Genomic DNA, 14,050 nt, shown 5'->3' on the forward strand with positions numbered 1-14,050 from the left:
ATACAATTGAGCCAAGTTGAAATCGACGAGAAAAGTGTTTCTATTTACCAGTAGCATGTGAAACAGAGACTTCTGAGTGGGCCAGATCATACATCTGTTGACTAAAACAGCAATATCAGCAACATCATACTCAACTTGCTCTACCAATTAATCAATTAGTGATTGATAATGCTCCATGTATTAAGAAAATCATCCAAAATTTGCATCCTGCCACAAATTGTGCTCTCCCATGTGGACATTTTCTTGACAGTGGATGTAAACAAAAGATCACACTTGAAGGTTCATGGTGATACTGATCAGTTAATGCCTTGATTTGCCCCTTATGTACATATTACTGCATCAATACCTTCAGTGCAATTCAATACATTATTTATAAATGGATTATGCTGCAGAATGACTTGCACTTTAGGTACAATTTGACTCGTATTTCTACATGCGAATAGATTTTAGAGCAACAAAAGCTACTAACTTTCAAAGTATTTCAGAGCCACCACCAACTATTCCAACTTTCTAACAATCTGCGGTAAAAGTTAGCGTGCCCAGCACCGTTCATCATGTCAGGTCGCTCTAATTTCTACATTTTCTCAGCCTCATTTCTCCCTCTTCCTCTGTGTTCAGTCATTTGCTGTCTTTCAATCTCCCACCAACCTGGAATGAGGCCAGCAAACACTGTCTGTTCCTCCCACAACAGAGGAAGTCAGCTCGCCCACCAGCTGCCCACACAGACAAAATATACACATGAAAACATGGCAAAAAACCCCCAAAATGCACTAAATGAGCTCCTGTGGACAGTCTGAAAATGTGCACACACTAATTAACCTGCGCGCTCACCTGCAGCACACATGTACGAACCCTCATTAACACTTTTTTACATGCTCTGCGTGCTTATCAACCCAACGCGCTCTCACGGTGTCTCTGTTGAGTCTGAGATAACCAAGCAGCCACGCTCACCAAGCAAACTGTGTGCTGTGTGTGCGTTCAGCTGCAACCTGAGTGGCAACAGGCTGCCATTTTAGTAACACGTTCGCATTCAGACAGCGTGACAGCATGTCATTAGGTAAACCTGCAAACCTAAGATGGAGTCAAAGTGACGCCACAAATCACAGGTTGACACGTTAGCTTGGCGACTGGAAGACATCAAACTTCGCTGGGAACCATTTGGTTTGTGGATGATTCACCACAAACTTTTCTTTTATGTCGAGAGCTGGTTGTGTATGTTCTGAATATTCATGTTTCAACAAAGTCAAAGTGCTGCAGTATTAATACTTGTATGTGTATTTCAGCTTCTTAAACACCCCCTCCAGTGAAAATTAACATTTTTAAAAACTTTTTTAACCTATCAATATGATGTTTTTATATTGGGGAATATACATCGTGAGGGAAACATACAGTCATAATGACGACAGGCTCAGACAACCACGGTTTCATATATTACAAACCTAAGCAACCAATCCTGTCTTTTTACGAATTCTTCTACTTCAGAATCGGTTTGTAGTTTTAACACGTATGGCTAAATTTCTCCAAAATTGCAACTTGCCATTGAATATCGTAGAGTAGTTTCACTGTGTTTGAAGAAAGTTGTAAGTTAGCCGGTGTGCTTGAGCTGTCATTTAGGGCTGGAAGGGTTGAGTTTGTAGATAGTTATTCAAAGACGAAGAGAAGCGTTTCTTTAAAAAGACAGTCTTTAACATATTTGTGATTGGTAGCCAAAAACTACAAGACTCAAGTGCAATACTGTCCAATAAGTACATTAAGGTGCAGTTAAAGTTAATATGAGAGCGTAACAATGACAACAGGACTTGCAACAATAGGCTTAAGCCACTGAGAGACAGCAGACACTAAAACAGACATGTTTGCACCAAGGGTCAACCTTATCGAATAGCAATTATTAGAATTCAAGGAAGGTGATGACCGATACTTGGAACCAACTTATCTTTGCAGTAAAGATAGAAAATCTTGCTGTCAAAAGTTAGAATAACACAAACTCCAACAAAACACTTTGTCAAAAGGCCTTTGATTTAGTTTGGCTTTGTATGCGTCTGTATAAGCATAGACTTAGACCAGAACTCACATTACGGAAATCTCTGAAAGGGACGAACTGCACGATGTCCCGAACAGCCTCCTCTCCCGTGCTGGACCTCAAAACGCTGGCGTCTCCGTCGAGGAACTCCATGGCAGCAAAGTCTGCGTTGCCCACGCCGATGATAATGATGGACATGGGCAGCTTAGATGCCTGTACGATGGCGTCGCGCGTCTCATCCATGTCGCTGATGACACCGTCTGTGATGATGAGGAGCGTGAAGTACTGCTGCAGAGGGGAACGAGGGGTGGTGAAAGGGACGAGATGGAAAGTGATGAGGAAAGAAAATGAGAGAAAATGTGACTTTTAGCTGAGCTCTGTTTGGAAAACCAACTGTAATCCTGCTAATGATGCTGTGAATAATGATGACAACATGTTGTGGAAGTGCAGTTAAAGGGCAAAGAATAAAAATCAAGACAAAGGAGAAATATTTTTTTAAAAAGCAACTGAGTTTTAGGTATTTCTGTAACTGATAGTGAAGAGGAGTGGAGGGAGGAAAATAGAAACCAGAATGAAAGCTTTTTCAGCACCATTCATATGATAGAAAACACCATCTGTTCTTGAAAAAAAGACCCCAGAGATGAATGATAAATGTAGTTATTATAACTTAGATTAAGGAACAAAGACCACACCGGCAGCAGACACCTTCATATTCAGATGTATCCAACCCGTCTCTCTCCAGTTGGTGAAAATCTGCGACTGTTTAAACTGCATAAAATAAGATGGGATGTTTTTATGGCCAAATCTAAAGATGTCCTGTGCAGACAGATGGCACTCATCCTGTCTCTTCTCCATCATCTTATTTACAAACAAACATACACAAATGCTCAGTAAACTGCTTTCAGGAGACGGTGTACTGTGGATAAAATACACTTACATCAGTGCTAACGTGGGAGACGGAACACTATTTTAGTGCAGCCTTCTGAATATGTTTTCATGACAGAAAAGTAGCAAAGGCAGCCAGAAAAAAACCATAATGATCCTGAATAAGAGAGGAATCAGTAGTGCTACTTCAGGGCAGGTGTATCATCATAGACAGAATATGTCAAAAACCACATTTACTGTGTAACACACCGAACAACGGACTGTTTCTGGACCACTTTTCACAGCAGAAACAACAGCACAGATATATTATTTTCAACAAGTTGAAAAATGTGTTAGCAAACAGCCGCTTATATACACATCCAGCAGAAATGGAGCAACATTGTATTTGGAGTCATGTTTCTAGCCTTTTCCTTAAAACCAAGATGATGCTGATTGAATGTTCACATTAAGACCATGTTTTGCCAGGATTTGGACAAAGAATCTCTTTTTTTTTTACATTAAGATACACAGCTTCTCCCACTAGGTCGGCCTGAAGTGTCTTAAAAACTAGGAGAACTAAAAAAATGACCAACAAGCTGGTAGACTGAGACGGACAAGTTTTGTGTATGAGCGAAAAATCATTTGGATGGTGCCAAAAAACAAACCCTTTATCACTGCACAGCAAGTCTAGAATGCTCTCCAGGATGTAAAGCGCAGATATAAGCACTCACTACACTTGGAAGTCTTTTATTGCTTTTCACCATTGAATCATGGTCAATTTAACCAAGACACCTATGATTCCTCTGAAGGAGTTTACAAGCTTCAGTGGCTGAGACGAGAGACACTGTGCATTCAGTCACTGTTGCCTTTTCGTCACCATTCAAATAGAAAGCCACTGTTGAAAATGTGTATATAAATTCTCAACTAGAGTTCTCTAGAGGGCACGTGGGAGACTATGAAGTCAACTGGAAGGAGGTTCTGTGGTCTAATGAGCTTTTTGGCCATCAGAGTAGATGCTGGGTTTGGCAGACACCAAACATGCGCTTTATCACAAACACAGCATCCCCATTGTGAAGCACGGTGGTGGCAGTATCATGAGATGGGGATTCTTCTTGGCAGCAGGCCCTCGACGACTTGTAAAGGTAGAGGATAACACGAATGCAACAAAGTGTTGGAAAATCCCAGAGGGCAACCTGATGCAGTCTGCAAGAGAACTACAACTTGAGAGAAGATTTGTTTTCTAGCAAGACAACAACCTGGATGGGGTAAAACTGCAGTGTCCAGATGTACAAGAGTGTTTGAGATCTATCCACATAAACTCAATGCTGCCAAAGGTGCTCTAAATACTGATTTGAAGGGGTGAATACTTATGCAATCACATATTTTACTTTTTATATTTTGAATTAACTTACATTACTTTGTAGAAATCTGTTTTCACTTTGACACAAAAGAGTCTTTTTTTGTAAATTGTTGTCCAAAAAGCCCCGATTTAATGTGTAAAAGCAGCAAAATGGAAAAACTCCAAAGAGGGTGAATACTTTGTATAGGAATTGAACATTGTGTCTGCATGACCAGTGGCTCATTTAAACCTCTGGTAGGCCACAAAAACAGAAAAGCCGAGCTGCAGTTCACAACAAAATTCAAAATGAAACAACATATCAACCTCCATTAGAAAGATGGAAAGATAAATGTATGGAGGAAAAAAGGATAAGCTGAAAACCCAAAACACAACATGACATCTGTCAAACATGGTGGTGCTGCTGTTAGAGCTTGGGCATGTATTTCTGCCAGTAGAATTGACACATACTGATGATTTCACAGCTGATGGAAGCAACAAGAGAAATGCAGAGGTATACAGGAGCAGGTCTGTGTGCTCAGATTTACTCGAATGTATCAAAACTCCCTCAGCAGCACGACAATCCTTAACGGTCTGTATGTCGAAGACGAATCATCGACAGCAAAGGATTACTCACAAAATATCTGATATGATAATTTAGTTTGACTTCATGTTTATTTTCCCAATTACTTTGGGCACTACGTGTTAAAAGGGCTCCCTCTCCCACGCAGTTGTCTCTATATTGATGTAAATCCACTCAAATTAAAGCTGAGACTTGGCACTTTCATGGAGCATTCGTTATTTTTATTTTAAATTGAATGTGCTGGAGCACAGAGCCCGAAGAATAAGATACGTGCAACTGTCTAAATATTTACCGTCTGGACTGTATTCCCCTCTTTCCTCGCTTTGACACAAACACAAACATGCATTAGTTCCGCATAGTAAAATGCAAATGGTTGGCCTGTGATAAGAAGAGACAAGGTGAAGACGCACACTGACTTTACTTGGAACACAATCGCACTTCCACGTGACACACAAACAGACACACACGCGCAGGGAGGGCTCTGAAGCCTCTCTCTTTAATGTGCTAACAGCAGCGCTCATTAGAGAATAATTATCGCACACACAGACAGGGTCGCTCACACACTGGGACAGACTGCACTGGCCTGCAGCCTGGGTGTGTGTAGCACTGACAGGAGTGTGTTCGTGCACACCAACGCCGTCTGCAGTTGCAGGTTCTCTCATTATCTGGAGAACAGAAACATAAAAACGCCCTACCGATGTGTGCAGCCTTCCGACCTGCATCCACCCACTTTCTGCAGCACACATCAGCCTCAGCGCGACCCCAGCATGTGGTCCACACACTTCTGCTGCAGCTGTCACATCTCATTGTCTGCTACTCCTTCCTATGTTCCACCCGTGTTTGAACTCGCTGTAATATGAAACAAGAAAAGGGCCTGCAATCATTTCCTTACAGAAACAAAAGGACCGTGACACACAACACGCAGACGAGTACAAGCCTTTGTGTGTTTTCGCTCATGTATTTGTTCTCTGCAGGGTGACAGGGTGCAATTAGGGACAAAAAGCACCGTGGGAGCATAATGATACCCAGCTACTGCACTCTCTTCAGATACAGGCTGGATATGTGCTACAGGATGGGGACATGTACCATTTGTGTAAAAGTTTGTAGCTCCCAAGCTTCTGTGAGTGTCACACATCTGTACGCACATGTGGGGGAACATCACGCTGAGCCCTCACAGGTAATTTTCACTCTTGACGTCTGGAACACGTGTGAGATTGCTGTTTGTGCCACTCTTGTGTTGTTTTGTGACTGAAACATGAACTGGTATCGCAAAAATATGTCACAACTGCATTAGTTCCACATGATTACATAAAGCAGTACAGGAATGTGCAGGCTGGGTGACACAGCTCAATTTCTCACAACAAAATGTTTTATTTCAGTCGATATCAATAATTTGGGGTAATTTTTAATGACCTACAGTATGTCTAATAAACAAATAGATAAAAGGTTGAATTTATTTTGATCAATCTTAGTTTGAAATTGGAAAAAAAAACATTTTTGCATATTTACGAGGAACACTTGATATTGTTAATGTTTACACATTAACCCCATGAGCCTTCAGCTGTTTCTGGGTGTTTTCTTGCTCCTGTCACATTTTCTTGTACCTCTAGGAAAACTGACAAAGAAATTATTTTACACAAAAGATTTTAGGCTCAGATTTGGTGAGTTTTCCCGACAGGAATCTGCTGTTTCCTTCTGTTACTGCATTTTCTGGCTCTGATAAATGGTGTAATCTTTGTGACAACATTCCTTTCAAACAAACTGCTGGGTTTTGGGGTTTAGAGGGTTAAACGACTAGAGGTAGAGAGAACTCAGACATGTCTTTTGTGCAATATGACATTGTTATAATGCAATAAATTATTAAAAAAAAAAAAAAAAAAAGACTAAAAAGGAAAAGATAGACAACCAGACTAGTGCACAGATGCCAGGGGAGAGCAACAGAGGGCCACAAGGCTTTTTTATCAAGGGATATGATTGGCTGTTTATGAGCCTCGGAGAGAGCGTGGTTGTTTGTTTATGTCAAACTATTGAACATTTTATTGCACAGCTTTCATAATTGGTGTCGATCACTGCGACATTCTGCTGTCATTTTATCACCCAGACCTCTCTGACAGACATTTGTAATCCTCAGTGCTTCTGTAGAAGGCAGCTGGATTCCTTCTTGGTTCTTGAAGACGTTTCACCTCCCACCCAAGAGGCTTCCTTCCGCTAAAGCACTTAGGATTACCCTGACCTGGATGACTGAGAACCTACACAGCCAGACAGACAAGACGCTTGTGTTTTAGACACCACGTCATTGTCAATCCAACACAACCGAAAAGGAACTTCTTGTAAATCCAACTTGAATGACACAGTCGCGCAGCTCGAGGAATACTGTACCAAGAGCTGTTTCCAAAATAGAAAAGACTTTCTGGGTTTCGCATGATGCCTTAGGCTTCATCTTATTTTGGATTTTACGTGTTAGTGCCTCTGACATATAATCCAGTGGTTAAGCAGTTGGAAGTGCAGTCTGCTGCAATTCACTAGTTCGGACTAAAACTGAAGTCAGATCAAACAAGCTTAGCCGGGATTGGCTCCACTGCTGAGAGATGACGATTCTTGATGTTCTGTAAAAAGCTGAATACGTATCTTATAAGGGACACTCCGCGATGGAAAGATGCTGCAGGTTGTGATTTAAGAAACTAACAACAATCATAGTGCTTAGAGAATATACAGGTCGTGTGAGTCTTACTTAGCTGTGACTATATAAGTAGGTGAGTAATCTAAGTTTTGAGCAGCACACCACAAAGCCTGTACAGTTCAGTTTCTTTTTATATAATTTTAGAAATATTTCAAAGAGACCAAAGTACACGCTCTTATTCATCTTTCCTGGATTGCTGCTGTTTTACCTGCCTGAACAAAAAAAAAATCTATTGATCGACTTCACACTGTACAGAACTCAGCGGTGAGGCTTTTAACTCGCTGAACCTCAAGCAGTTCCTGGACGTGTTTTGCTCCTGTCACATTCTGACTCACTGTGGGTTCAATTTTACTTCAATATGAATTCCTGTGCAATTTGCATGAATTCTCTGGAAACAGCACAACCATGGCTAGAAGTAGAGAGAACTTGGAAATATCCTCTGTACGGTGTGACAGAGTTATAAAGTGATAGATCAAAAAAAGGACAAATAAAAAGCTACATTTCTTTATTTTACTTTGTTTTTTGAATGGAAAAGACATGGAATCAATATAAGATTTTACTGAATATAGGACTTTGATGGTTTCTGTCCCAGTTGTATCTCTGATGTCTTGGTACTGAACACACGGATACACACTTTAAAAGAGGCTTTCCTGATTAAACTTGAGTTTTAACTTCCTTTGAACTCTCTTTTGTTTCCCTTGAAAACAGTTTTACCTTTTCCCCACACTGTATTAGTTTTGCACCAAATTGTGTTTTTATCTGTCTTCATTTTGCTGCCTTGAGGGGGACTTTCTAACTTGGGCATTGAAAAAGGCTCAATTAGTTAAGATTATTGTATTAATATAAGACGAAGAGAGGTCTTTGAGGCAGTGATTAGTCACAATGGTGCTCTGAGCTAAATGCTAATGTTGGCATGCACTCAGTGATAATGTCAGTATGCTGATGTTTAGCAGATATAATATTTATCTACTATCTTGCAAATTAGTACTAAATACAGTCCAGTACAGCTGAGACTGATGAAAATGTGTTCAGTTTGACTGTTTGCAACATTAACCTAAAGAGTTTACTAGATGGAAAATTCAGGAAATCACAACATTCATTACAGTTCAACCTGAAGGAGGCATGAATGCATGTACAAAACTGTAGAGAAATCCATCCAGCAGTTGTTGAGTTATTTGGACCAAAGCCTGGGTTGACCGATTTAGCCGCCCCTCGAGCCGAGCCACCGGCACGGAAAGAAGCAAATGAGATGGAGGAGGCCTCCCTATCATGCTGTTAAGCCAGGAAATGTGTGAAAAGCCTGGTCAGTGTCTCAGCTGCAAAGAGGTGTAAGATGGCAGAGGAGAGGACAGAAGTTGTCACTCCGGTCTGTCACCTTCCTCCCTGGTCAACATGCCAGGAGCTCAAGCCAACAGATGTACACACTTGTTCGTCCCGTCAGCCGTCAGAGTGGATAAATAATGAGCACTAACTCTCCTGACAGGCTGCTGACTGCTGCTCTACCACTGGTGAGTAAACAAACAAAAAAAAATACAGTTTGCTCTTCTTTGGTGTGATTTGCCCGAAGGTATGATACAAAGAAGAATATGATCAGTGAAGTGAATGAAAGGGAAAGCAGAGAACAAAGTGACTCAGACACAACAGAGACACTCGCAGAGTACAAATAAAGGTAATCCACAAGTCCATGTTTGGTGCAAAAGAGCTGCATTAAAAGTGACGCGTCAGTGATCAAATAAGAGCCACGGAACAGTCCTGAGATGGGTAGAGAACAGTATATTAGATGAAATGGAAAAAGGTAGCAGGGCATTATAGAATCTGTGAGCTGTCAAATGATTGTTCAGCGAGGAACAGAGCAGTGTTCTTTGAGCAACAGAGCAGGACCAAGCAGCCATGAGTTTGAGATATTGAATAAAATGTCAGAACGATGCAGATTTGTGGAAATTTGCGTGGAAATTTCCTCACATATATAACGTTAGACAAATTTGTGGTTGTCTTTTTTATGTGCCCCTTTACGGTTACAGTACATTCATTAATACATGCATACTACTCTCACAAGCAGGTGAATACACCCAAATCAGTACACAACTGATAGGGATAGTGTATATTTTGCAAAATTAGTCTGAAATTAGTGTTGTGCAATTCTTTAGATATTGGATTTACTTCTTAATGTTTGTCTGATGAATATAAAGTACAGAACCCTTGATAGTGAAGGTGACTATGATACAACTTTCAAACTTTACATAGAGACATGCATGGATTTGAGTTAAATGCTAACACTGTCACAGCCACAGACTGTAAATGAAGGACGGATGTAGCTTTTAAAGATGTCGCTTTGAAAAGTAAAGCCAACAAAGACGCAATATTATGTTTATGCAGTACAAGAAGCTGCAGTTCCTCACAAAGTGACCTAAAGTGACTGCAAAGAGACACGAAACAATAAAAAACTGATAATGACAACAAAGTGATCACAAACAACAAAAAGAGACGCATTGACCTCACAAAAACATTGTAAAAAAAAAAGGCAAAAAATGACACTAAATGACCCCAAAAACACATTTTAATAAAAGCACAAATTGAAACAAATGACTGCTACAACACAAAAAAGTGGCACAAACTGATACAAAACAAAAGAGATGCACAAAGATCACAAAACAAAGTAAAGAAACCTGAAAGAGATGCAAAATTATAGCAAAGAGGCTAAATGACCAAAAGAGACAAAAACAACTACAGAGAAGACAAAAAGGAGCACAAAGAGATGCAATGAGATGCAAAGTGACCAAAACATGTGAAACAGCCGAAAACAGACCACAAAAAGATGCAGGCTACTCCTCTGGTTATAAAAGAAGGTTAGCTCTTATTGAAGTCTATGGGATAATGACCGTAGTTCTCACCTGATTTGTTACCTCCATAAAAATTTTCCTGACAAGTTTATAGATTCAATCACTTGTTTTATGTCTGTTTTAACACAGCATGGTGTTAATTTTGGAAATTATGGTCCCATTTAGAGTAAAACAGAGTAAAAGGCCAATCTTTACATACAGTCAGTCTGGAAATGTTGGCATGTTGATATTAGCATTAGATATTAGCCATGTAATTGAGCTTTGCTGCACCGTGTTAACATTTGTCAATTAGTTCTTGATACGGTTCAGTTGAGGCAGAATGTCATTATTCATCGTACACTGAAACCATCCTGTGTTATTAGACTTTACAGTAAAGTGAAACTACATATGAAATCATTGCAATCCAGCCTGTAGTAAAACAAAAACATCCAGGAGAAAAAGTCAAGAGGCCACCAAAGTCAGCATCTGAGGTCCAATTCTTGCAATTCATCCTGAACATGTGGAGGTATTTTAATACAGAACAAAGTGGTTGACAAACAAACTGACATCAACGTGCCCGGAGGTTATAGTGACTATAAACAGTAAAAAAACTGAGCAAATTCAAACTTTTCCTTAAAGTAACCTGTCAGTGGAAGTCATCAGGGTGAAAAAATAAAACCAAAGGAGTTGAAAGTAAGAGCAACAGTGCCTCCGAGGAAAATAACATCATCTGCCACAGCTGATTTCACGGTCTGCCCATTCTTCCAGCACTGCTACCGTCCGCTGTGGAATTTAGAAAACATAATAGAGGCTGAGAGCAACACAGCTGCTGCAGCCAAAGCGGGAAGGAAAGGTGGCAAAAAACAAAAAAGCATGCCAACAGTGTGAATGTGCAAGTTATCAATATCAATGCCCCATCATTAAAGCATGCAAACATCCAACTATAATCACAACTGTGTATCGCATTCAATGAATGTGTGTCACACGGTTCTGGAAGCAAATGAAGAGCAAATATAAAAACATAATTTAAACCCTTTTCTTCACCGTTAAAAGGTGAACAAGTAGAAGGCTTTAGTGCTTTATCAGTGTCTGTTTTAGAACAATGCAGCCTATAAAACAATGAAATGGCTTAGAAAATGTCTTGGTGTTGGTTGGAAAAAAAAATCAAGAAAGACTGGACTTAATATCCTTCATATCTATGCTTATCAGGAAAAGTAAAGGTTTAAACGCTCGCTAAAAGCTCAAGACCCTTTCTCTATCTGTGAACTGATATTTTAGGTTTGCAGTCAATCTTTTTTTTTTTTTTTTAGTTAACCAGAGTTGGGTTGCAGAAGGCAGCAGATGAAGCAGGTCATTCCCGACATCCCTCTCCCCAGAAAAGCTTTCCAGTTCATCTCCATTGCACCCAAAGGTGTTCCCAGGCCAGATGAGATGTGTAACCCCTCCAGCGAGTTCTGGGTCTCCCCCAGGGTGCCAGGAAAACCTCCAAAGGAAGGCGCCCAGGAGGCATCCTAATCAGATCCCCAAACCACCTCTTCTGGTTCCTCTCAGGGTCCAAATGAGAAATGTGATCCCTCCAGCAAGAACTGAGTCTCCTCCTAGTTGGACCTGCCCAGAAAACCTCCAAAAGAAGGCACCCAGGAGGCATCCTAATCAGATACCAAACACCTCAGCTGGCTTTTTTTGATGCAACAGAGCAGCAAACTTACTCTGAGCACCTCTAGGTGTCCGAGCTCCTCACCCTACCTCTTAGACTGAGCCCAGCCTTGCATCCACAATCTTATTCTTTCAGTTGCGACCCAGAGCTCATGACCCCTGGTGAGGGCTGGAAAGAAGGCTGACTGACAAAACTACAGCTCTGCCCTCTGGCTTAGCTCAGTGCTCACCACAAAGGTCCAGCACAGCGCCTGTATTACTGCTGATGCTTTAACAAAGCCATCTGTCATCTCATGCACCATTTTCCCATCAATCAGGAGCAAGATTCTGAGATATTCAAGCTCCTTTGCTTGGGAAAGAGTTTAAGCACAAATGGTGACTTTCCCCCCAAAACCTTTTGTTTGTAGGTGGTGTGTTGATGCATGTTAATCAGTTGAACATAAACTGATCTGGAGCTTTATCTGCAAGAAGTGAACCAGTGTAGTAGCCATCTAAAACCACTGTAGTAGTCACTCAAAAGAAGTTCCCTCGCAAACCTCAAATCTTGCTTCATAGTACAGACCTCTGATGTCAAATGCCTGCATCTAAGCTCATGATGTTTATGTTAAGTGGAACCTTTTGAGTTGGTTTAAATACATGTAAAAGAGCAATGCTGTGGCCAAACTAACAGAATGAAAGAAAGGACTCAAAACAGACATTCTGGTGTAAAGAGAGTTACATGAGCAAATACATAATGCATAAAGGGACTGTTTTGCAGAATGAAAGTCAGTGTGTGTTCATGCATGTGCATGTGTACAAGTGTACCAAGAAAATAAGAAGTTACTAAAGTTAAAGAAGCAAACCTACGCCGTTGACAGACAGGTGTGTCGACAGAAGAGGGTGCTCTGACAGACTGGCTGGATTTGTAGTTGTTGTGGTTGGAGTCAGCAGCTGTGTCTGGCAATACACAACTCCTCCACCAACATATTCTACCTCTCAAGTGAGAAACGAATAGAGAAGAAGAGCTGGGACTGGAATACAGCCTGCATATTTGCAAATGTTTTCATCTCAACAGTGTCTCAACAGGCTTGGCTTTAGCATAATTAAAACACTGAAAGGCAGATTAAAAAAAAAAGGGAAGTTGTTGTCACCCACCGCTGCCTTCTCCTGCTGAAGGGCCTGAGCAGCAAAACGTGCTACATGGTTGATGATCGGAGCAAAGTTCGTCGGTCCGTAGAAGCGAATGTGAGGGAGGCAGGCGGAGTAGGCCTGGGCGATGCCTTCCACACCTGGAGAGAGAATTCAGATGAAGATGAGTTAGAAAAAAGTAAGAAGAGGCGGAAGAGAGGTTCCATACAGTATGTCTCCAAACTCAAATGAGACATTTCAACAAGGGGCCAGAAGCTCATGAAAGCATGTTAGTGTTTCTCATCAGCACTACTATTTTAGACTCCAATCAGACAGGGATCATTTGGTGAACACGGCCTCCTGCACGGCTTTTTATTTCCTTAAGAGAACAGGGAAGCCGACACTTAAACACAGCTCCATCTTTCAGGCTTATTCCTTGATATAAAAGTCTCCTCACTCACATCTCGTCTCGGTTTGATAAAAATATGCACCTTCAGAGCAAGAAATGCAAATATACAAATAAAGAATTCACCGTGAGGCACAAACAAACAACCATTTGTTTGCCAGATGTAATGCTAAGCCCTTGTTAGGAGAGTTGCATGATACACTTTATATAAGAAGCTTTTATACAGCAGCACTTGCAGTTCAGGTTTTGTTGCTTAGCCTGGAACTTTTTCATCTCAGAGTGCACCGGAGGCTGTATTGGCCAAGAAAAGACGCTAACCCTAAAAAGAAAAGGGCGTTTGCGTAGGCAGGCGTTTTAATAACAGCGAGCCGTGCTTCCATTTTGAAGAAGAAGCTAATATTTTTGACAGAGGTCCTCTCCAGCAGAGGGATGAGTGTAAATGCACTTGCTTAACATGACCTTTACTTCCTCTGTCAGGGTAAAATATGCCTCACGCAGCTTCATTCTGGGTGTCACAGTTTTGCTCTCAGCAGTTGCCACTCAAGCATTTTGTCAATAACCACATTTGCATTCTTCACA

At 40.9% G+C, this 14,050-nt stretch overlaps 1 protein-coding gene across 1 annotated transcript in view; it reads right to left on the minus strand.

Moving 5' to 3' along the window:
- cpne2 (copine II) overlaps nucleotides 1-14,050 on the minus strand; it is a 68,410-nt gene that overhangs the window by 3,406 nt on the left and 50,954 nt on the right. Inside the window, exons 12-13 of the mRNA XM_008299638.1 lie at nucleotides 13,093-13,226; nucleotides 2,072-2,308 (exon numbers count right to left, since the gene is read on the minus strand). Of these exons, the coding sequence (XP_008297860.1) occupies nucleotides 2,072-2,308; nucleotides 13,093-13,226 (371 nt within the window). The remainder of the gene's footprint in view (nucleotides 1-2,071; nucleotides 2,309-13,092; nucleotides 13,227-14,050) is intronic.

This window comes from Stegastes partitus, unplaced genomic scaffold (assembly GCF_000690725.1).
Source record: "Stegastes partitus isolate 25-593 unplaced genomic scaffold, Stegastes_partitus-1.0.2 Scaffold1440, whole genome shotgun sequence".
Taxonomy (NCBI): domain Eukaryota; kingdom Metazoa; phylum Chordata; class Actinopteri; family Pomacentridae; genus Stegastes; species Stegastes partitus.